This window comes from Rhinolophus sinicus, chromosome 8 (genome assembly GCF_057876585.1).
Source record: "Rhinolophus sinicus isolate RSI-liver-muscle chromosome 8, RSI-T2T, whole genome shotgun sequence".
NCBI lineage: Eukaryota > Metazoa > Chordata > Mammalia > Chiroptera > Rhinolophidae > Rhinolophus > Rhinolophus sinicus.
The window spans coordinates 43453964-43476838 of NC_142508.1; the positions used below are offsets into that span (position 1 = coordinate 43453964).

Here is a 22875-nt window from a genome sequence, read left to right on the forward strand (position 1 = left end):
CTCCCATTCCTTGCAAAAAGTGCCTCGTCACCGCTTCTGCCCGCCCCCGCTGGGCTGGGAGAACCGTGGGGTTAGCTGTAAGATTTGAGGATGTGGGGCGGCGAGGCGCCTCCCGAAGTAACTCTTTCAGACGTATAACTGAAGGGGATCTGAGGTCAGGGGTCACGGAGAAACAGGGAGCCCAGACTTGGAAGGACCTGGAGGGAAGTCGGAGCAAGGCTCAAATGAACGCTCTGCTAGGGACTGGCCAATGGGCGGGGCGGGGCGGAGGCCGCAGCAGAGAAGGCGGGGTTATATTTTGTATATGGGCGTGGTCTGAGGCTAAGGGGCGGGGCTCGAGCCGACTAGGCGCTCGGCTGGGGCGGGGTCTTTGCACATCCAGCAGGCGGTAGGCCAGTGGGCGGGGCCGAGACGGGAGGGGCGCTCCCCCGCCCCCGGAACGGAATCATCGGGGAGCAGAGCAGGCTCGCGCGCGTGCATCCCGCACCATCCCTCGGCCCCCGGCCCTGGCCCCCGTCAGACAGAGCTGCCGCCGCCGCCGCCGCCTCCTCAGAGCAGCAGCATTCGGGAATCCGGACCCAGCCGGGGCGGCGGGAGGCGGGGGCGCCGGGGCCCTGGATGTCCCGCAGCGCGGCGGCCAGCGTGAGAAGGGCGGGAGAGGGGGGCTCGGGTGGGGGGCGGCGCCGCTGCTGATGTGGCGTTGGGTGGGAGGCGACCGCTGCGCTCGGATGAAGAGAAGGTGCCAAGGCTGGAGAGGGTGGTCCTGGGTGGGGGTCCACGAACAGACCCCCACCAAGCCAAAGCTTGGGAGACGGGTTTAATGTGTACAGGCCCTCCCTTGCTAAGGCCCTAGAGATAGGGATCGCGGACACAGATTTCCCCCTCAGAAAAATCAAGGACAGTGGGGCAGATTCTCGGTACAACTCCCTAGGCAACGTTTTGAGGATGGGTCTGGAGCACAGTCCCCAGATGAAGCCAAGGCCTCCAGGAGGCGATTCCAGACCAAACGCCATCCTGACCCCTCCCTGCCTGAGGGGGTCTCTGAGTACAACAACCCTCTAGGCAAGGTCTTGAGGATGGAGTCTCAGAACACAGCTTCGCCACCAGGCCAAGGCCTGGGGGGCTTCTAGGCAGCCTGTCCCCAGGCCTCAGAGGCATCCTGGGCATAGCATCCCCCGCCCGTCCTTGGGCTGTGTCCCACGAACAGCCCCTTCTCAACAAGGTCCCTATGCCTGGGACTCCATCCCCCACCCCATCCAGCCTGAGTAAAATAAGGCAAATTTCTGGCACCCTCTTCCACTACCAAGGGTTGGTCAAGGGTCCCAGGGCACAGGTCCCGTGGGCTGTCCCCTTTGTCCCTGGGGCTGTTCACCTATCTGAGAGCAGCCCCACCCGCATATAATGCTCTGCCCCCCCCCTCGGTTCTGGCCCCCAAGGCTCCAGGATTCATGCTGGGGGGGCGGCTCCCCAGGGACCCGGTACAGCCCTGTTTGCAGCCTCTGAGGTGATGGTGGCTTTGTGTGTGGTACCTGGGGGGGGAGGGGGAAACAAGCGATGGAGAAGTGGCTGAGAGTGTAACCCCGTGTTTGTGTGCCTTAGCTGGTGACTATGAGGAATCCTGTGTGTGTATGCGTTTCTTGTTTGTGGTTGCGTCTGGTTGTGTCTGTGTGTGACCCCAGCATTTGTGTGACTGTATGCGTGTATGACAGCTGCTCACTGTGCAGAACCCTGTACTTTTTAGTCTGTTTGCGTGTGTGCATGGTTGTGACTGCGTGGTTGTGTCTTTGATTCCATCTTTTGTGACCCTGTGTTTGTGTGCCTTGGTAAACTATAACTGGGTATGTGACAGTATATGTGTTAAGTCTGCAGTTGGGCATGTGTGTGGCTGACTGAAAATGTGAGTGGAGTTGTAACTGTAAGTGGAGTTGTGTACATGTGCAACTCTCCCAATGACTGTGAACGTTTTGTGGTTGTCTATGACTAATTTTAATGTGTGTCACACATGGGTCTGTGTGACACACAATGTCCCTGCAACTCTGGGTGTGTGACTGCCATTGTATTGTGCTTATGTGACTGGGGTTGTGTGATGGCACTGTGACTTGTGTGTTTGTATGACAGTGGTTGTGTGTTCAAAGCCATGTCTGTGTGTGTGCCCAGGGTTGTATAAATGACTGCATCTACCTCTGTGTTGATACTGAGTGATTTTGTGCACGAATAGTCGTGAATGTGTGATTTGGGTTATGTACTGGACTTGGGCTCTAAAAGCCTGGCTTAGTGGGTTATTTCATTGTGTTTGACTCAGGATATAGGTGTGTTTCTGTATGGTGGCACCAGGTAACGGTAACTGTGTGTGTTTGTGGGAGTGTGTGTATATGACTGTGGCTTCTGTATTTGTGTGTGACCGGCATGTCTGACCCTGGGTGACTGTCTGTACTTGTGTCTGTGTCATGGTCTGTGAGAGTGTGTGTCTATACTTGTGTAGCTGTTTGGTATGTGAGTCTGTGTGCATGCTGGACTGCTTGTGTTTGAGTGTGTGATTTGGTGACAGGGTTACTGTCCCCTGACTATGTACATGGCTCCATCAGGAACTGTGTGAACGCAGCTCTAAATGCTATGTCTGGGTCACTGCATTTCTAAGCATACACCTGACTGTGTGCTTGTAATGTGTGAAATGGAAATTGTGTACTGATGTCTCTGTGTGTGAGATACGTCTGTCCACACGGGGCTGTGATTGTATATGGCCACTAACTTGTCTGTGTGACTTGTATATTTGCATGAAGAGAGCCTATGTGTTTCTCTGTGGTGCTATGACATGGTACAGCTGAGTATGGGATGTTGGGTGACAGTATTATGACTGATAGATGGCCGGGTAATGTGGACACTGATGCTGTGTGACTTTGCATTCATTACCACTTCTGAAATGTGTATGGCCGTGAATCTGAACCACCGGCTATCTTGCTGTGTCTAAGTGTGGCCATCCTTGGGGATAGTTGTCTCTGGGTGGTTGTACGCATGTCTTGGGTGTGCGTGCCTGTTTCTCTACAATGCATGGGCCATAGACATCAGTGTCTCTGTATGTGATTGGGGGTGGAGGACTGTCCATATAAGTTAGCTGATACTGTGACCAAATATGTGCCCCTACGACTGAGTATGTGACTGTCTGACAGTGTGTGACCAAAAAGGTGTGTTGGTGTGACTGATACAAGCGGCTAAGTGTCCATGTGCAGCTATGTGCCTTCAGATGATTAAACACATGTGGCTGTGGCTGGGTGTGTCTGTGTGTGACCAAATGTGTGTATTTCTGCATGCATTCATGACCAGATGTCAACACACAGCAGTGGAGCTAGGTGTGACAATTGTGTGTGGCTATGATTATGTCTGTGTGACTGGATGTGATTCTATGTGGGTGGGTCTGTGACGTGAGTATCTTGGGTGGCTGCCTGAGGAAATATAACTGTCACTGGGTGTGGCTGTGCATGTGCCACTCTAGTGGATATGCCTGGGCCCAGCTCTTTGTATGTGGCTGAGAAAATAGAAGTGACCAAACGTCAGTAGCTGATGTGACAGTGGTTGTGGCAGTGCCTAGGAAGGCTGGGACTCTATATGCATGTGGACAAATGTCTGTAGTGGAGACTGTGTATATCTGTGACTATGGCTATGTGACCAGATGTTTGTAGTGGCTGTGACTGTTTAGGTGTGACAGAGCCATGCTTGGGTGCTAGGGACAACTGTAGATGTGAGTTGCATGCATACATGTGACTGTTTGTGTGTATCCCTGGATGTGTTTCTAAAGGACAAGGCCACTCCTTCCTCACACCATCACCGTGGATACTGAGGGCCTCCTGGGGTCAGGATATCCCCCAACAAATTCCCCCAAATACCCCTACTCATTTCTGGGCCCTTGCAACCAGGTGGCTCATCTCCCTTCTTAGCAGTTGCTATGACAACCAGGCTCTCACCCGAGCCTGCGATGGGGGGGGGTTGGCTGTTTTCCAAAGATGGGGTGAAGTAGGGGACTGAGCCCTATCCCAAGCCAACCTCTCACCTTTTCCTCTCTCTCTTGGGCAGGGCAGACCCAGGAGGCCTGAGCAGCATCTGCCTCCAGCCCCCTGTGGGGCCCTGGGGCCCCCTGAAACCTCCAGGACGGAGCCAGGTAAGTGACTAGCTGGTGACAGGGCAAGGGCTGAATGGGTGAGTGGGCCTGCCTAGCATGACCAGAGGAACTGTCCCTGCAATCACACAGTCCTAATTACACTCATGAGTGGACACCCTCAAACCTCTTCCCTGTACACTCAGTGACTATCCAAGCCTGACTTGTGCACAGACACGCACATCTAGACTATGTCACACACACACTGGGACATTCAGACACACACCAACCTCCCCACATCCACAGGCGCAAGGTCACACAAACACACATTCCCAGACAACACCCAGACTCACACAGGCAACTACAGATACTAACCAGATACCGACTCTTAGATACACACTCTCAATGGATGAACCCTTGCACACAGACAGTCGCCCAGACAACACACACAGACCCACACTTTTACAGACAACAGCCACACTTTCACAAGCAGACACAGCCTCACAGATAGCATCTGTGGACCCATGCTCTCCCAAAGAGTTATACTTCTGCACACAGTGTCACAAATAGTAACCAGCACTCTCATAGACAACAGCCATGTTCTCAGTCACAGTTTCACGAATAACACTCACGAACACACTCTCAAAGACAACAACTTCACGTTCTCACATACCCTCACAGATGCACAGGTATGTACTGACACACCCTCAGAACAACGCTCACGGACCCAACTCTATGACAACAGCCACATGCTCTGACACAGACACACCCTCACAAACAATAACTGCACTCTTGGACATAGATATGGTCTCTTGGGTAACTCACAGACACACACACACTGTCATAGGTAACAGTCATCAAAGATAATAGCCACACCCTCACACAGACACACAGCTTCATAGACAACAGCTTCCTGCCCAGAGACACATCCTCACAGGCAGCATTTCCTGACACACACTCACAACCATTCTCACACATAGATACCTTTCAGCAACAACCTTTAGGGACCTACACTCACAGACAACAACCAAACTCTTGGACACAGACTCCCACTCTCATAAACAACCATTCTCAGACCTTCGTCCTTCCATACAGCGTTCAGAAATAGACACACCTGCAAACAATAGTTGCATGCTCAGCTCTAGACACCCTCACACATAGCATTCACACCAGCTGCACACTTGCTTGCACACACAGAGTCCCCATCTGCTGTTGGTGCTCTGTCCTCGGTGTCCCCGCACCCTTCTCCTGGGACTGTCCCTTTGGCAATCAGTCAGTGAAGAGCATTTTGGTCAGTGAAGACTGCCTTTGCGGCCGCCCACCCCTACCTCTGATGGTCACAGATGCATACCACCCCAGGGGCCCCTGCCTTAGACTAGACACAGTTGTCAGGGCAGTATCCTAGAGGCACAGAGACAAGCCCCCCTCCTCCACACCCTCTGGCTGGGCTCTGGACCCCAATCTCTGGACCTTCTGAGTCCCCCCATATCAGACCCATGCCCCCCACTCCCCCCACATCTGACCCATGCAATTCCCAACTTCTGTGCCCTCTGACCACCTCACCCCCTGACCTCCTACCCCTAAAACACCTGTTCTCATGACCCTTGACTCCTATGCTCTCTAATCCCCATGCCCTCCAATGCCTTGATTTTCCATTACTTTGCATCTTCATGCTTCTAGATTGTAACATCCCCAATCTCCAGACCCCTAAAAGCTGTGACCCCTATCCCAGACCTCCCTGCCCCTTCGCCCCATGTCTTCTGAATCCCCACACTGACTCTTACCAGTTCCCTGCCTTATGTTACCCTCTTTCCCCATGTCCCCTGACTGCTGACGATCAAAGTTCCCTAAATGTCATGTCCTCTTACCCAGTGACCCGGTAACCCGATTCCCTTGTTATCTGACCCTATGCTCCCTGAGCACTGTGTCCGTCCCGCTTGAGCCCCATGCTTCTGATCCCTGCCCTTGACCCACTCCCTGTCCTGTGTCGCCAGACGGGGCGGGCACCATGAACAAGTTACGGCAGAGTCTGCGGCGGCGGAAGCCAGCTTACGTGCCAGAGGCGTCACGCCCGCACCAGTGGCAGGCAGACGAGGACGCAGTGCGCAAGGGCACGTGCAGCTTCCCGGTCAGGGTGAGTGGGCGGGGCACTGTGCGCATGCGGGTCCCGGGCACTGGGCGAGTTGGACGAAGTCTTGTTCTGTGTGGCAGAGACATCGTTATCTTCAAAGAACTCTGGAGCCTGTCCTTCAGAATTGAGATTAAAAACCAACACACATTCTCTTGTACCAGGAAAATGTTACCTGAGGGATGTCCTGCCTGAGTCACCCCATTTTGTGGGAGCTCACAATTTACAGAGGGCACTGGAAGGTCACAAAAATTCTGTTGCACTTGCAAAGCCCTCTATGACCGTTTACAACTGCACACTACACTTTGGTAAAGGAAACAGCAGGGTGCAGGTTCAAACCTTAACTTGGTTCCCTCACCCAGAAGCGGGCTTTAAGTGTGAGGGGTCCGCTGGGAGGTGCAGGAAATGCTGGTGGGAGTGAGGAAAGGAAGGCAGCCATTCAAGGGTGTGTTACTAAACTGCAGACGTGGGCAACTGAGCTTAATGCCACTGGGGACTCTGGGAAATAGAGCCACCCGCCCATGAAGGCTGCGGCAAGAGTACCGCAACTCCCGTCATTCGTTGCGTGGGGCCAGTTCTCAGGCGCAGAGATGCAGATGCTGGCACTCCGAAGGACGGGTAAAAGCCCAGGGACAGAGGCAGGATGGTAATCACTGCTATGCGGTGTGCTTCTGTTTTCTCATCTGTATGTCTGGATGGGAATGGGCGACCCACCTTGTAGAGTTGAGGTACAGAGTACATGAGTTCGTAAGTATGATCTGTTTAGGACACTGTGTGATACATTGCAGCTGCTCAGAGAACACTAGGAATTATTGATTACTGTGCTGATTTCATGTCCTCCCATCCTCTCCCTCCCAAGTACCTGGGCCACGTGGAGGTGGAGGAGTCCCGTGGAATGCACGTGTGTGAAGATGCTGTGAAGAAGTTGAAGGCGGTGAGTGAGTGGCTGGCGTAGGGAAGGGCAAGGTCAGACTGGAAGAGGCAGCCCTGACCATGCCGTCTGTTCTCCCCTCCACCCCAGATGGGCCGGAAGTCCGTGAAGTCTGTCCTGTGGGTGTCAGCTGATGGGCTCCGAGTCGTGGATGACAAGACCAAGGTAGGAGCTTGTGAGGGTGGGAGTAGGCACTAGTGGGCCACTATCCTGTCTCTGCTGGAATGGGGCCAAGGATGCTTTCCCACCCACCTCTAGGATTTCCCTTCCTCAGAGACCTTCTAGACTATGCCATGGGCTCTTGGAACATCTTGGCACACTCCACAGTCATAAGTCCTGTGGTTATTTGTGAGCTGGCATAGATAGTGGGTGAGAGCATAGACTGTAGAGCAGCCGCCTTAGCTCGGATCCCAGTTCACCCACTTACCAGCTGTCCTGTGTCACCCACTTATAGACCCCGGGTATAAGATATAAGCCTTCCGTGCTTCAATTGTATCATCTGTAAAATGAGACAACACCTACCATTACCTGAGAAAGTATATGCAAATAGTTTAAAACTATGCCTGGTACAGTGTAAGTGTTCAGATCAATGAATGTTAGTTGTTATATGTTTATTGTCAGTCTACCCAGCCAGACAAGAGCACCGTGGCACCAGGATCTGGGTATCTGTTTGCTCACTATTAAATTCCCTGCCTCTAGCCCAGAGACTGCCAGAGGAGGCAGCCAGCACATGATGAGAGTTAGCTTAATACCCAAACAGGGTTGACACCTTTGCACAGGCAGTTCCCTCAGCCTAAAATACTGTTCCCTGCCTTTTGCCTCTAGGAAGCTTTGTCTGACTCCCCCCGAAGTTGGGTCAAGCACCTCCTCTTGGCTCATGCAGGCCCATGTGCCTCTCCTATCCTGGCCCTGACCCCTCTGCCTGTGCCCCCTTCATTACAGTCTGGCTGTGACTCTGGGCCCTCTCCTGGTAATGAGTCTGATTCCTGCGCTAAACTGAGACCCGCCCCATGCCAGCAGGCTTCACAGCTGTTTCAGTGACTGCTGGGTGCCTACCCTAGTCAGGATGGAATATAAAGCAGACACTAAAAGACGTTTGAATGAATACATGAAAGACAGTTCACATTCCTCTCCTGGCTTCCCGGCCCCTCCCAGGACCTGCTGGTAGACCAGACCATCGAAAAGGTCTCCTTTTGTGCTCCTGACCGCAACCTGGACAAGGCTTTCTCTTACATCTGCCGTGATGGGACCACCCGCCGCTGGATCTGCCACTGTTTCCTGGCACTCAAGGACTCCGTGAGTATCGCTGAAGCCCAAAGCCAGCTGACTCTTCTCTCCCATTCCCTGGGCATTCCAGCCCCATCCCGGGCTGGCTGAGTGGAGTTGAGCAAGCCACTCAGCTGTCCTCTCCAGGCCTGGTGTCCTCATGTGGAAAAGGGGCTGTACTCGCACCTCCCAACAGGATTATTGTGGACTTGACTGGGTTAATACAGAGGACTTAGAACAATGTTCAGGAAAACATTTGTTTTCATCTTCCTCCTCGTTATCAATAGTTCTTCATGTTTCTCTAACTTTTCTCATTGAGTATCCATGTCCAGCTCCATGAATTTTTGCTTATGGATAAACACCACCCATAGTTTCCTATCCCATGCAGGCTCTCTCAGGCCCTTCTCAAACTATACCCCTCACTCTTTCTTTAGCCTCAATTCATTTTGTCTGTGTTTTTTTATATTGGGAGTGTGGGGATTGTCAAGGTTCCCTCTGAGAATTGGATAAAAGCAACAAGTGTACTGTCTTCTCAGAAGCATTCTAACAGTTAGGATTCTGAGGCTTGTTACAGATACCAGTGATTTCAGTGAGATAGAAGTTTGAGTTTCATGTGAAAGACATCCAAAGGCAGGCAGTGCAGCAGTGGTGTGGTTCCTCTCCACTCATCAGGGACCACGGCTCCTTTTATCTTGTTGGTATACTGAGGTATGGCTTCCACTCCCTGATCCAAGATGGATGCACATGCTCCAGCCTTCACATCTTCATCCCAACCACAGAAAGGAAAGACATAAAGAGGGGCACCCCCTTTCCTTTTTCAGAGCTGTGTGTCATTTCTAATCACTTACATTCCATTGGTCAGAACCTAGTCACATGGATAGGGTTCAGGTAGGGACCTGCAAAAGATGGTTATCCAGTTATCCCAGCACCATCTATTGAATGGTGCTTTCTCCAGTTGAATAGTCTTGGAATCCATATTAAAAATCAATTGACCATAGATGTGTGTGTGCATATCTAGGATCTCAATTTTATTTCATTGGTCTGCATGTCCTTATGCCAATATTACACTGTTTTGATTACTGAAGCTTGGAAATAAGTTTTTAAATTGAAAAATGTTAGTTCTCCTATTTTGTTCTTTCTCAAAATTGTTGTGGATATTCTGGGTCCCTGGCAAGTCCATATGAATTTTAGGATCAGCTTTTCCATTTCTCTAAGAGTCCATTGGGATTTTTATAGGGGTTGCATTAAATCTGTAGCTCACTTTTGGAAATATTGCCGTCTTGACAAGCAATATTAAGTCAATATTAAGAAGATTAAGTCTTCCAACCCAAGTATTTCCATTTATTTAGGTCTTTAATTTCTTTCAGCAATGTTTTGTCGTTTTCAGTGTATGTGTCTTTCATTTCCTTGGTTATATTTATTCCTAACTGTTCTGTTCTTTAAGATGCTATTGTAAATGGAATTGTCTTAATTTCCTTTTTGGATTGTTAACTGCTAGTGTATATAGATGTACCTGATTTTTGTTGATCTTGTATCCTGCAACTTTGCTGAATTCATTTGTTAACACTAATAGTTTGTGGATCCTTTAGGACTTTCTACATATAAGATTATGTCATCAGCAAATATTGAGATAATTTTACTTCTCCCTTTCCAATTTGAATGCCTTTTATTTCTTTTTCTTATCTAATTATTCTGGCTAGAACTTCCAGTGTAGTGTTGAATAGGAGTAATGAAAATGGGCATCTTTGTCTTGTTCCAGATCTTAGGGGAAAGCTTTTATTCTTTCACCATTTAGTATGATGTTGGCTGTGACTTTTTCATAAATGTCCTGTATCAGGTTGAGGAAGTTCCCATCCATTCCAAGTTTGTTGAGTGTTTTTTTTAATCATGAGAGGGTGTTGAATTTTGTCAAACACTTTTTCTGCATCAATCAAGATGATCATGTGTTTTTTCTTCCTTCATTCTAATTATGTGTATTACATTGATTGGTTTTCATGTTGAACCAACTTTACATTCCTGGGATCAATCTCACTTGATGATGGTGCATAATCGTTTTAATACGCTGCTGGGTTCAGTTTATTAGTATTTTGTTGAGGATTTTTGTCCCCAAGTTTAACTCTAAGACATGGCTGAGCATCTTGGTTAGGAAACAAGTCTGACAGATCTCATGAGAATCCCAACTCTGCCACTCGAGATGGGTGTGTTGACTGAGCCTGTTTCTTTATCTATAAAATGGGTTCATCAGAGTGTCCACCTCCTGGCATTGTTGTGAGGAGTGCGTAAAAGGATGCAAGTCAGGGGTCAGCTCAGGGCCAGATTTATGGACAGAATTTTGTTGGCACATGCGTGGTTTTCCTGTACTGCATGCCTTGCATGCATTAGTTCACCTAATTCTTGCAGAAACCCTGTGAAGTAAGTGCTGTTAGGGCCCTCATTTTGTAAATGAGGAGGCTTATGCACTGAGAGGTGAAGTGATTTTCTTTCTTTCTTTCTTTTCTTTTTTTTTTTGATTTTTTTTATTGGGGAATATTGGGAACAGTGTGTTTCTCCAGGGCCCATCAGCTCCAAGTCATTGTCCCTTAATCTAGTTGTGGAGGGCGCAGCTCAGCTCTAAGTCAAGTCGCTGTTTTCAATCTTTAGTTGCAGGGGGTGCAGTCCACCATCCCATGCGGGAATTGAACCAGCAACCTTGTTGTTGAGAGCTCATGCTCTAACCAACTGAGCCATCCAGCCGCCCCTCCGGAAGCTCAGCGGCAGCTCATTGTCTTCAATCTAGTTGTGGAGGGCGTAGCACATTGGCCCATTGTGGGAATCAAACCGGCAACCCTGTTGTTCAGAGTTCGCACTCTAACCAACTGAGCCACCCGGACGCCCCTGAAGTGATTTTCTTGAGAACACACAGCTGGGAAGTGGGAAGCCAGCATCAATTCCAGGCTGTCTGGCCTTGGAGCCTCTCAAGTAGACACTCAGGAAAATGTAGCTATTGTTTTTACTCCCAAAGTTTAAGAAAAAATATTTTGAAGCTTGCAGCAAAGTGGAAAGACTTAACGCAGTAACCAGTCACCTGTACACACACCACTCAGATCCTGCTATTCACATTTGCCTATACTCACTTTATCATTTATCTGCCCATCTCATTTTTGATGCATTTCAGAGTTGCAGATACCAGAATACTTCCCCCAGACACTTCAGCATGCATACCATTAAGTAGAATTCATATTTTTTCCAGCTCTTTTTCTTTTGGAAAAAAACACATGTTGTCCACAAACCTTAGTTATACTTTTGTTGAGTTTGACAACTGCTTACACCTGTATAAGCCAAACCCCTGTCAAGCTCTAGACCATGGCCACCACCCTGGTCCATCCCCTCCTGCCCCTTCCCAGTCAGGCCCCACCCTCACCCCTAAGAAATAGCCACTGTTCTGCCTTTTTTCATCATAGATTAGTTTTGCCTATTCTAGACCTTCATATAAATGGAGGCATACAGCATTGCACTCTTTTTTTTTTTTCCCTTTTTCTTTTTATTCCCATCCTCCCACCCACCCCCCTTTGGCAACCATCAGCTTGTTCTCTATATCTGTAGGCCTGTTTCTGTTTTGTTTGTTTATTTTGTTTTTTTGGATTCCACATATAAGGGAAATCATATGGTATTTTTCTTTCTCTGACTTTTTTCTCTTACCATAATTCCCTCTAGGTCCATCTCTGTTGTCCCAAATGAAATATATATGGAACATTACTTAGCCATAAAAAGAATGAAATCTTGCCATTTGGGCAATGTATATATTTCTTCACACACACACACACACACACACACACACACACCATATCTTATCTTCTTTATCCATTCATCTATTAGTGGATACCTAAGTTGCTCCCTTATCTTGGCTAATACTAGTAAAGTTGCAATGAGCATGTGTCTTTTCGAATTAGTGGTTTTGTTTTCTTATGATCAATACCCCTGAGTAGAATTGCTGAGTCGTATGGCAGCTCTAGTTTTAATTTTTTGAGGAATCCCCATAATATTGCACTCTTGTTTCTGGGGCCCAGAGAGATGAAGCTCTCTGGGATCACCCAGCACCGAGCTGTTGGAACCCAGCGCTCCTGGCGGCCAATCTCACAATACAGTGTCTCTAACCCCCACCCCACCCCTAACCTCTTCCCACAGGGGGAGAGGCTGAGCCACGCTGTGGGCTGTGCTTTTGCAGCCTGCCTGGAGCGGAAGCAGCGGCGGGAGAAGGAATGCGGGGTCACAGCTGCCTTCGATGCCAGCCGCACAAGCTTCGCCCGCGAGGGCTCCTTCCGCCTGTCTGGGGGTGGGCGGCCTGTTGAGCGAGAGGCCCCGGATAAAAAGAAAGGTGGGTATTGCCCAGAGGCAGAGTTGGGCATAGAGGGGGCCCTGGTGGGGCCAAGAGTCCAGTCTGCAGGGAGAGCTGCAGAGGTGCAGAGACTCTACAGTTTACAAAGCAGAGCACCAACCATAAGTTTGGTTACAGTTTATAAAGCTCACTTCAGTTTAAGGAGTTCTGTGGGTAGTATTCTGTAGGCCACAAATCCTGGCAAAGCTCACGAAGCGCTTTATTACCTGCCATCTCAGGGAGGTTCCCAGGCTGTTCAAACTGTGTATCAAGACCTCGTCACGGGTTGTGAAGTCAGTTTGCTAGACTGTGGCTGGCATTTGAAAAAATGAAATAGAAAAGAATAGGAAACATCAGAGTAATGGAGTGTAGTAAGGATAGTATAGTTTGACGATACTTCTATGTCGGTGTCTGTATTTGCACGTGTACATTTTGTATGTGTGGATGTGGATCGGGTGACCATGTAAAAGGTATTTCGCTCTCGGGGTTGCCATCAAGAAAGTTTGAAAAATGCCTAATAAACTCTAATAACATTCTAGGTAAATGGCCAATACTTTGTAAGTTCTCAAACAGAGCTTTTAAAAAATATAAGTGTATTATGTGCCAAGTCACGATGTAATTTAATTTTTTCCCTGTGGATTCTAGTTTTTAAATATTTGGGAAACACTGCTTAGAATTGACAAAGAATTTACCATTGGGAACTGTTCCAGATTACAGGAGACTAAAGAGACTTGACAAATATTACTAAATGCAATGTGTGGTCCTGAATTGGATCCTGGATTGTATACATATATAAAAGAACATCCATAAAGGACATGATTGGGACATTGGGGGAAATGGGAATAGGGACTGTAGATTGGCTAATAGGATCATATCCACGTTAAGTTTCCCAAGTGAGAAACTGTACTGTGCTTCTGTAGGAGACTGTCATTGTTCTTAGGAGGTACCTGCTGAAGGTTTTGGGATTGAGTTGTCTGTGACTTTCTCTTAAATGGTACAGAACAAAAAGCTCTGGAAGGAGGGAAGGAGCAAATCTGGTGACATGTTAACCCTGGGGACCATAGGTGAAGCGAACCTGCATGCTCAGTGTTCCATTAGTACATCTTTTCTGTATGTTTAAAATATTTCTGACTAAAAAATTAGGAAACCAGAAGTTTTTATTACTTACTAGGATAGTAGAGTTTGTGAAATACATTTTTATCTGTAAATTACATGACCATTTACAAACCTCTTTACAAATTTACACAGCTCTCTTCACAGCTTACAAAGTATTTTACTGTTACCTCATCTATTAGCACCTGCAAAGAATTTTATCATGGGCAAAACAGATTACAAAGTGAAGTTAACAGAGGGTCTGGTAGAGTATATGATGTTTTACTGTTTACAGAGAACACACTGAATGTACAGCCCTTCACAGTCTATAAATATTTCTTTACTGTTTATATAGGAGATTAGAATTTACAAAGACTATTGTCATATGCTTTACAGTTTGCAAAGGGTTTTGCTATTTCCAGAGGATATTATAGCTTCCAGGTACTTTGCACTGTAGAAAGCACTTTACAGCTTGCACAGCAAAATGAGAGTTGACGAAGTGCATTACGATTTGCCGAACATATCACAGTATTTTGCCGATGGTGCACTTATTCCCAGTCTCAAGGCACTGCACTTGTACAAAGAGCTCTTCCCAATTTAGCAGTGGAGGAGTGCACTGTCCACAGAGTTGTTTACTAAGCTTTTGTCGGATTCCAAAGCATGGAACATTCACTGCCTCAACTGACCCTCAAAGGAGGCCCCGGAGGCAGCCAGAGGGATGTTTATTCCAGGTTTACAGTCGGAAAACGAGCCCAGAGAGGGGAGGGGATTTCCTGAAGTCACACAGTAAGGTGGGGGCAGAGGTGGTTTCCTGGTTCCAGCCTGTCCCGTGCTGTTTCCACTGTCCTGGGCCAGGCCTGGGTGAGAGCCTCACCGCCTCCATCTGGAAGATGGGAGAAGAAATGCTGGATGATCTTCCTGCCCTCTCTGGGCCTGAGTTTAATCTCACCAGCATTCAGGCTGCAGCTTGAGTGAGGGCCTGATTGGAGGATGGATGTGTGTTTGTGTATTGGCAGGGGTGAGAGGATCCTGCCATTGAAGAGCATGCCTTGTGCGGAGTGGGGAGGGCAGGTGTCCCCCAGAGGACAATGGACAGTCCCAGAGTGAAGGGAGCCTGTACTGAGAGTCTGGAAAGATCTGGAAAGCTCCCCAGAGGAAGTAGTGTGCCAAGCTAGGTCTAGAAGGATGGGTAGCAGTTGGATGAAGGGAGGAAGTACTTGAGATCTGAAGAATGGGTTGTGAGGAGGTAGAGAGGTAGAGAGAAGAGCAGACAGAATGACAGAGGAAGACAGCATGACGTGGAGAGACCAGGCCAGAGGGAGAGAGGTTAGGGCAATTGTTTAGACTGCTGACTCCAGAGTCAGCCTGCCTCTTTCTAGCACTGTGGCTTGGGCAAGTCACTTACCATTGCTGGGCCTCAGTTTCTACATCTGTAAAATGGAGACACTGGTAGTATTGACAGTAGGATGGTTGTGAGGATTGAATGAGTTAATAATTTCAAAGCACTTGGAACAAGGCCTGATACGTTGGTCATGCACCAAATAAGTGTCCATTAAATTAATTAGAAAATGAGACAGAAGGTCTCACAGGGAAAAACAGCGGGAGCAGCAGAGGAAGACAGATTGGGGGCAGAAAGCTAGAGACACAGAAGGTCAGGTTGGGGGACAATTCCCCAAGAGCCTCCTGGGGAAAGTGGTCTTGGGTGGGGATGAGGGACATTTTGGGGCCCTGACCAGCCTGTCTTGAGGACAGGATACATTGTGTAAGGAAGACAGCCTTGGGGAATAATTAAGGGGACCGGGTGGGAGAGGCCTCAAATGCCAAGATAAGGTATCTAACCACCTGTCTCCCTCATGTCTCCAGCAGAGGCAGCAGCTGCGCCCAGTGCAGCTCCCGTCCCTGCCCAGCCTGGGCACGTGTCCCCAACACCAGCCACCACATCCCCTGGTGAGAAGGGTGAGGCAGGCACCCCAGTGGCTGCAGGCACCACTGCGGCTGCCATCCCCCGGCGCCATGCCCCACTGGAGCAGCTGGTTCGCCAAGGCTCCTTCCGTGGGTTCCCGGCACTCAGCCAGAAGAACTCGCCTTTCAAACGGCAGCTGAGCCTACGGCTGAACGAGCTGCCATCCACGCTGCAGCGCCGCACTGACTTCCAGGTGAAGGGCACAGGTAAGCCTTGGGCTCAGTGGGCAGGAACATCAGGATCAATAACCCTCTCTGTGTACACAAGAGAGAGAGAAGAGGTGGTAGGCACTATGATTGATTAGCACTGTCTGCCAAGGGCAAAATCAAGAGAGGTAGAACACATCATGATCAATTCGCAATGTCTGCCACAGGCAAGAGAGATAGATTAGCAATGTCTGCTATGGACAAGGGAGAGAAGAAAGATGGCACCCATCATGATCAATCAGCAAAGTCTGCCATGGAGAAGGGGAGGAGGGCAGCTGCACAGATGCTGTGATTTTGCTCAGGAGGAGACTGAGGCACCAAGGCTTATGCTCCCTTCAAGCATTTGGCCAGTGGAGTGATGCAGTCTGGCCAGGTGAAGAATACAGGTAGTCCTCAGGCTGAGAGGAAAGGAGGATTGTGATGGATTAGCAGTGTCTGCCCAGGGCAAGGAGAACAGAGTGATGGCTTACATCATGATCTCCTTACAGTGTCTGGCATGAGCAAGAAAAAGGAGCAGGTAGCACATCACATGATTGATTAGCAAAGTTTACCGCAGGCAAGGAAAAAAGAGCAGCAGGAGTGTTATATTTGCCCAAGGAGAGACCCCCAGAATTTGGCCAGAGGAAACTTGAGGTGGAGGGCACTAGTGAGCATGGGGATCATGGGGTCAGGGAGCATAGTGATGGATTCATGATGTCACCTGTGGGCAAAGGATTGGGCAGAGGTAACACCCACTATCATTGATTAGCCATGTCTTCCAGGGACAATGAAGAGGAAAGAGGTGGTGCATCATCATTGATTAGCAATGTCTGCCATGGGTGGTGATAGGAGAGGCAGTGTAAATGTCCTGTTTTGCTTGGATGGAAGATGGAGTTAAAAGGACCAGTCCTCTCTTCCAGCATTTGGCCAGTAGAGCCATGAGGTCTGGCCAGGTGAGGGATGAGGGGAGCAAAGAGTTTAGTGGTAATAAAGCATTGTGTTTGGTTACTAATTTCTGCTATGTGCCAAGGGAAAGAGAGAGGTGGCATATGTCGTGACCTACAGTAAATACTGCCATGGGCAAGGGAGAGGAGAGATGGCATGGTACCATGTTTTGCCTGAGGGAGACAGACAGGAGGAATGCCTCTCGTCCCAGCTGTCAGTGAAGTCATGTGGTCTGGCCCGCTCTCATGCCTCCATACGCCAAATCTGAGACACCCACCCGTCCTGGCCTCTGGGACTGGTGTGGGAAGTGTTGCTTTGTATCCAGGAGGCTGGGCTTCTCCAGAAGATGACTGCTGAGCAGATGCCAGTGCTTGATGAGAGTGACGCACACTCACTCCATGTTCCGCAGCTTCACTTGGCCGTCACACATCCTCAGACTCGCTGTCCTCTTGCAGCCTGACACGAAGAACCGCCCCAAGGCTGTCATACATGCTCCCGGAGAGGTGGCAGGCTCCCCAGGCTTTGTTTGGAAGCCTCACGCTCCTGTAGCCAGTTGCACACTTGCTTGAATGTCACTTGCCACACAAAATTTCATTGCCTCACACAGATGTCACAGTCTGCTGCAGTGTCACACACACTCCATACGTAGTCACACACTTAGTCATGTGCATTCTAGAATCACACACACTTGGAAGTTGCACAATCAGAAGTTACATACACTTAGAAAGCACATGTCCAGATGTAGAAATCACACACCCAGCTTTACGCACACTCACAAACCACACACTCAGATTCACACAAACTTGGAAGTCACACATGCATACTCATGCATGCTTGCAAGCACACTCATACATCACACAGGTGGATTGGCTCACACTTGGGAATCACAATCAGGATACCACACACCTGGATTTCAGTTACACTCAGATGCCAGACCCTCAGCAGCTGCACACCCATTTGGATTAACACACACAGTCATCACAGAATTGACATGGAAACCACTTACACTCCCACCTGCCCCTTGGAGCGTCATGCCCACTCCTTGGTGATAGCCACTTGCTGAGATATCACAGCACTTGTCACACCACATACATAGCGGTCCTCTGTTGTTTATTCATTTGGTATCTTTGCTCATCCCAAGGGCTCATGAGGCCACCACACCTGGTCAGTGTCTCCTATCTTCCTGGCACAGGTGCATCTCGGCCCTGGTGATATATGTTATAGGCCAGTCTGGGTCGGCTGGACAGGGCCCCACTTCACCACCCAAAGCGGGACAAATGATCCCCAGCCAGTGTGGCCAACGTCCATTCTGACTGGTCAATGCTCCTGCCATACATGTGGTTGAACATATTTTTAAATTAATAGATATTAAACATTTCAAATATTTCTTCTGGTTTATGGCTACACTCAGGTTCTCCTTCACTTGGGGTCTCTGAGGCTGAGACCAAAGAAAGAGTCGGACAATTCCATCATCACATCAAGAGTTGGTTAAGGGAACTTACATACGAGGCCCATCTTGGGCAGCAGCAAGACGAGGTGGATATCCTTGTGCCATGTGGCAGGCGCTAGACGGTTGTGTAGGACAGAGCAGGATGGAGGGAGTACTGGAGTGTGACTCCCCCCCAGATAAGGGGGAAGTGCCTTACACGCTTGCCCAGGACAGGGCAAAGGCCTGTTCCGGGAACCAGCACTCCTGAGGCATGGGGGGTCAACCAGACAGTCTCTGAGGGGATTTACGGGAAGCAGTCTCTGTTCTGCCCGTGTTCTAGCTTATGGGTCTGGCAGCGGTCATGTCATGGAATACTCCTTCCGCTACACCAGCGTCACACCCTACTTGTACACCTCAGGTGTCACACACATACATGCACAGAGTTATCATTTTTGTGGTCACGGCCATTAGTGCACAGTGGACCCACCGACCCACACACCCTGGGAGAGGGCCCCCTGAGGGCATAAGGGTCAAGAACAGGGCCTGTTCACTGATCTCCACCCTTCCTGACTTCCCAGTGCCTGAAATGGAGCCCCCTGGTGCCAGTGACAGTGACGGCATCAACGCTCTGTGTACACAGATCAGCTCGTCTTTTGCCAGTGCCGGAGCGCCAGCGCCAGGGCCCCCGCCGCCGGTGCCCACAGGTAAGCGCAGCCCTTCTCCTGGGCGGACGCCTGCATGTGCCTGCTCCATGCAGGGCTACCTCAGGGACCCCACAGGCTTAGCACATGGGTCATCTCAGAGCCATGGGATCACCTTAGCCCCATGGGATCAGTTTTAAACTTCCTGTCTTAGAAAAATAAAATTTAGAAACTTACAGCCTTAGAATCACAGGATAATAGAACCTAACAGATTTGGAACTGTGAAACCTTGGACTCTAACGGCTTTAGAAGAGGGCTTCCTGAGAAATCGTGTCATGGAGTCACCTTAGGGCTGTGGGCTTATCCTAGCGCCCGTGGGAGCACCTTAGGATGGCAAACATGTAAACTTAAAACTCAGTAATCTTAGAAAACACAAATTTCGAACTGTTGAACCTCATTCATTATGTTAGCATAGTATAGTCTGAGAAAGATCCATGGAGCCTTAGACTCTTAGCCTCCTAAAACAATTCATTCTCAAAATATCAAAACCAGGGGTGATATTAAAAACACTTAATAACAGGGAAGCCAGCCTGGGTGATTGGCAGTCCTGCCTATACTTTCCCATCGTGGGGCCTTAGGCTCTCAGAACTGTATTTGAACTGTATTTTCTTAGCACTGAGAAAACATTATGTGGTCCAGGATGGTTAAGCCACTTGCCCAGCATCAGCACAGCTAGTGAGGAGTGGAGCTGGATTCAAGGCAGGCAGCCTGGCTCGAGTCCGATCCCAGCCTAGGATTCTTTCCAACCCAGCCCATGCCCTCACCTGCCCCTCTCCTCTCTCCAGGGACTTCTGCCTGGGGTGAGCCCTCCATGGCCCCTGCAGCTGCCTTCCAGCCTGGGCACAAGCGCACCCCTTCGGAGGCCGAGAGGTGGCTAGAGGAGGTATCCCAGGTGGCCAAAGCACAGCAGCAGCAGCAGCAAGCGGCCTCAGTACCCACTGTGCCCTCGGTGCCCCCCGCCCTGCAGCCCTTCCCCACCTCCATGGGGCCCTTTGATGCTGCACCTGCCCAGGTGGCCGTGTTCCTGCCACCTCCACACATGCAGCCCCCCTTTGTGCCCGCCTACCCAGGCTTGGGCTACCCGCCCATGCCCCGTGTGCCCGTGGTGGGCATCACACCCTCACAGATGGTGGCCAACGCCTTCTGCTCAGCTGCCCAGCTCCAGACCCAGCCCGCCACCCTACTTGGGAAAGCTGGGGCCTTCCCACCTCCTGCTGTGCCCAGTGCCCCTGGGGGCCAGGCCCGCCCGCGTCCTAATGGGGCACCCTGGCCCCCAGAGCCAGCACCTGCCCCGGCCCCTGAGTTGGACCCCTTTGAGGCCCAGTGGGCAGCATTAGAAGGCAAACCCACTGTAGAGAAGCCTTCCAACCCCTTCTCGGGTGACTTGCAGAAGACCTTCGAGATTGAACTGTAGCCTGAGCCTCCCTGCCCACCCTGTTATTTCCAGGTGCCCCACGTCTGGGAGTGGAGGCCCCACCTTTCCCCTCATTCTGCTCCCTGGGGCTGTGCCCCTCAACACCCCCTCTAACCCCTTCTCTCGACTACCCCCACAAGCACTACAGAACCGACATTGTGACAGGTTGCAACAGGATGGAATTCAGGGACCGACCCAGCCTGACTAAGGGACCCATTTCACTGCCAGACTTTGGCTGGCAATGGCCCTTTGCCCCCACCCCAGACACGGGGATGGCCACAGTACCACTGAGTGCCCTCGGTTCAAGTTACGTTTCCCAGTTTCTGTTGTTGACCTTCCACTTTCCAGTGTTGGGTGGGATGGGGGAGGAATGCCCACTTGGGGGATCTACTGGGCCCCACACAGGTGCCCAACCCAAGTCTGGTTTCCCCTCCCCCATACACAGCACAAGCAAAGGGCTTCCCTCTGCCCACCCGCTGCGTTCACTGCCAATGCTGTGCTCACCCTTATCACCCCTCCCCCCACTTGGGGGCCCACATCTTCCTCTGGCCAAGGTCTCATGGGGGCAGGGGCCAAGTTGGGGGCTCAGGAGTGGGGTAGAGGGAAGGGGAAGGAGTTGCTCAGTTACCTCACTTCGGTGCCCGTTGGGGAGGGGTCCAGAGGAAAGCGGAGGGGTGCCTGGCGGGTACTTTTCTATCTTTTATTTCCAGATTTTTTTGTATCTAAACTTGCAGATTTGTATTATACAAGGACAGCCAATAAAGGAAGAATATAATGGTCCCCCTCGGGAAAGCGGGGTGTGTTTCCGGGGGTATCCTTTCCTCCTGGGTCATCCCCTAAAACAGGAGGTCTCCCTGTGTAATGACCTCTGAGTCAGAACATAGCAGGTAACAGCTGACCCAACACTGGAGAGGTGAGTAGTAAAGGGTACCCTAAATTAATCACCCCATTTCTGATTCTTACAGATTTTGAACCAAAGAATTTTAAAAATTCTAATCTGCTGCTAATAAGTTCAGTATTAAAATTTCAAGTAATGAGGTTTGGAATAGTATATCTTTGAGTTGGCAAATTCTTGTGTCGTCAGTTGTATTTTCTGTAACTTAGGCCAAAGTGTCATCTGATGTGGCAGCATGTTGTTTTTAAGTCTTTTATTTCTTGGGTCCCTTGATATCATCTACTAGATGTATATTTTTTAAGTATATAAATAATATGTTTAATTCTTTATAGCTCTTTAAAATGAGGTGATTGATTTGGTAAAACCCAATATTATATCTCCATTTGATAGATGGGTATGTTGGGTCCCTTGCCCAAGGTCACATAGCTGATTAGTGGGGGTGCTGGGATTCACACCAACCTCAAGGTCAGTCATTAAACCACCGGCCTGTGAGAGAACAAACCTAGTTAGTGTCCACCGTCAAGAATTTACAGCCCATCACTCAGCTGTAGATCCTGGACTAGGGGACATGTGACAGGGCACCAAGGGGCTCCCCAGGGAGGCAGCAAAAGACTGCTGGAAATGAGCCACATGTTCTCATCTCCAAGCCTTTGCAGATGTCATTCCCTCTGCCTAGAACACCCTTTCCTGATGCACCTTAATTATCTCTTCTTAGAAGTGGACCCTCTTCCAAGCCCTGTGCCCCATGCAAACCTTTCAGTTTAGATAGACCTTTGACCCTTCAGGCTGAGCCGGGCACACCCCTTCCCCACTGGGATCCTGTGCTTCCCCCATCCTGGCCCTGACCCCTCTATCTCTGTTGCCCCCATCCCAGCCCTGATGATCCTGGGCTGTCACTATCTGGTGCCCCACCGGACTGTATGTGGAGGGTGGGTCCGGGGCTGTTTCAGTCACGTAGGTGTCGCAGCACAGGGCCAGGTGCGCAAGAGGCAATCTCAGCAACTCACCTCTGAAAACCGCGGATGAGTGAGGGGGCAGAAAGACCCCAGGACTTGGATAGAGATGACTCTAGCTGTTGGACTGATGGGGAAGCTGAGGCCATGCAGCACACAGCAAATCAGGGATAGAGTCAAGCCCCTCTGCCCTGCCAGACGCTGATCTTTACACAAAACCATTCCTCCCTGTACCCAGAGCAGTGTTTCTCAGACCCCCGCCCGCACACCCAACAATCCCAAAGCGGCAGATGTCCTGGTCCCTGGGAGCTCCAGGCGGATTATCTCCCCAGGACCTCCCACTGGCTCTTCGGAGCCCATTTCCCCATCTTTCCTCCCACGCCCGCCTGATGGAGACTCGCTGTTCCTGGCGCCTCTCCCTTCACAGAAACCATAGATCTAGGGTTAACCTCCCACCCTCCACTTCCCCCAGGCTTAGGCTGCGTCAGAATAGACCCAGGGACACCGAGTCAACGCCCCTGCCTTACCG

At 50.1% G+C, this 22875-nt stretch overlaps 1 protein-coding gene across 3 annotated transcripts; it reads left to right on the plus strand.

The window, feature by feature from the left end:
* Positions 1-405: 405 nt before the first annotated feature.
* NUMBL (NUMB like endocytic adaptor protein) lies at positions 406-21549 on the plus strand. Of its 3 annotated transcripts, none has more exons than XM_019751502.3 (10): positions 406-642; positions 4069-4153; positions 6085-6224; positions 7078-7152; positions 7240-7314; positions 8305-8445; positions 12580-12769; positions 15728-16030; positions 18962-19087; positions 19870-21549. In XM_019751502.3, the coding sequence occupies exons 1-10, from the start codon at positions 619-621 to the stop codon at positions 20496-20498; spliced, it is 1788 nt and encodes a 595-aa protein (XP_019607061.3). In that variant the 5' UTR covers positions 406-618; the 3' UTR covers positions 20499-21549. The 3 variants fall into 3 exon arrangements, with proteins under 3 accessions (XP_019607061.3, XP_019607060.3, XP_019607062.3); XM_019751501.3 differs by having other exon boundaries at positions 408-642; positions 15725-16030; XM_019751503.3 differs by having other exon boundaries at positions 408-642; positions 4074-4153; positions 15725-16030.
* The last annotated feature ends 1326 nt before the right edge of the window (positions 21550-22875 follow it).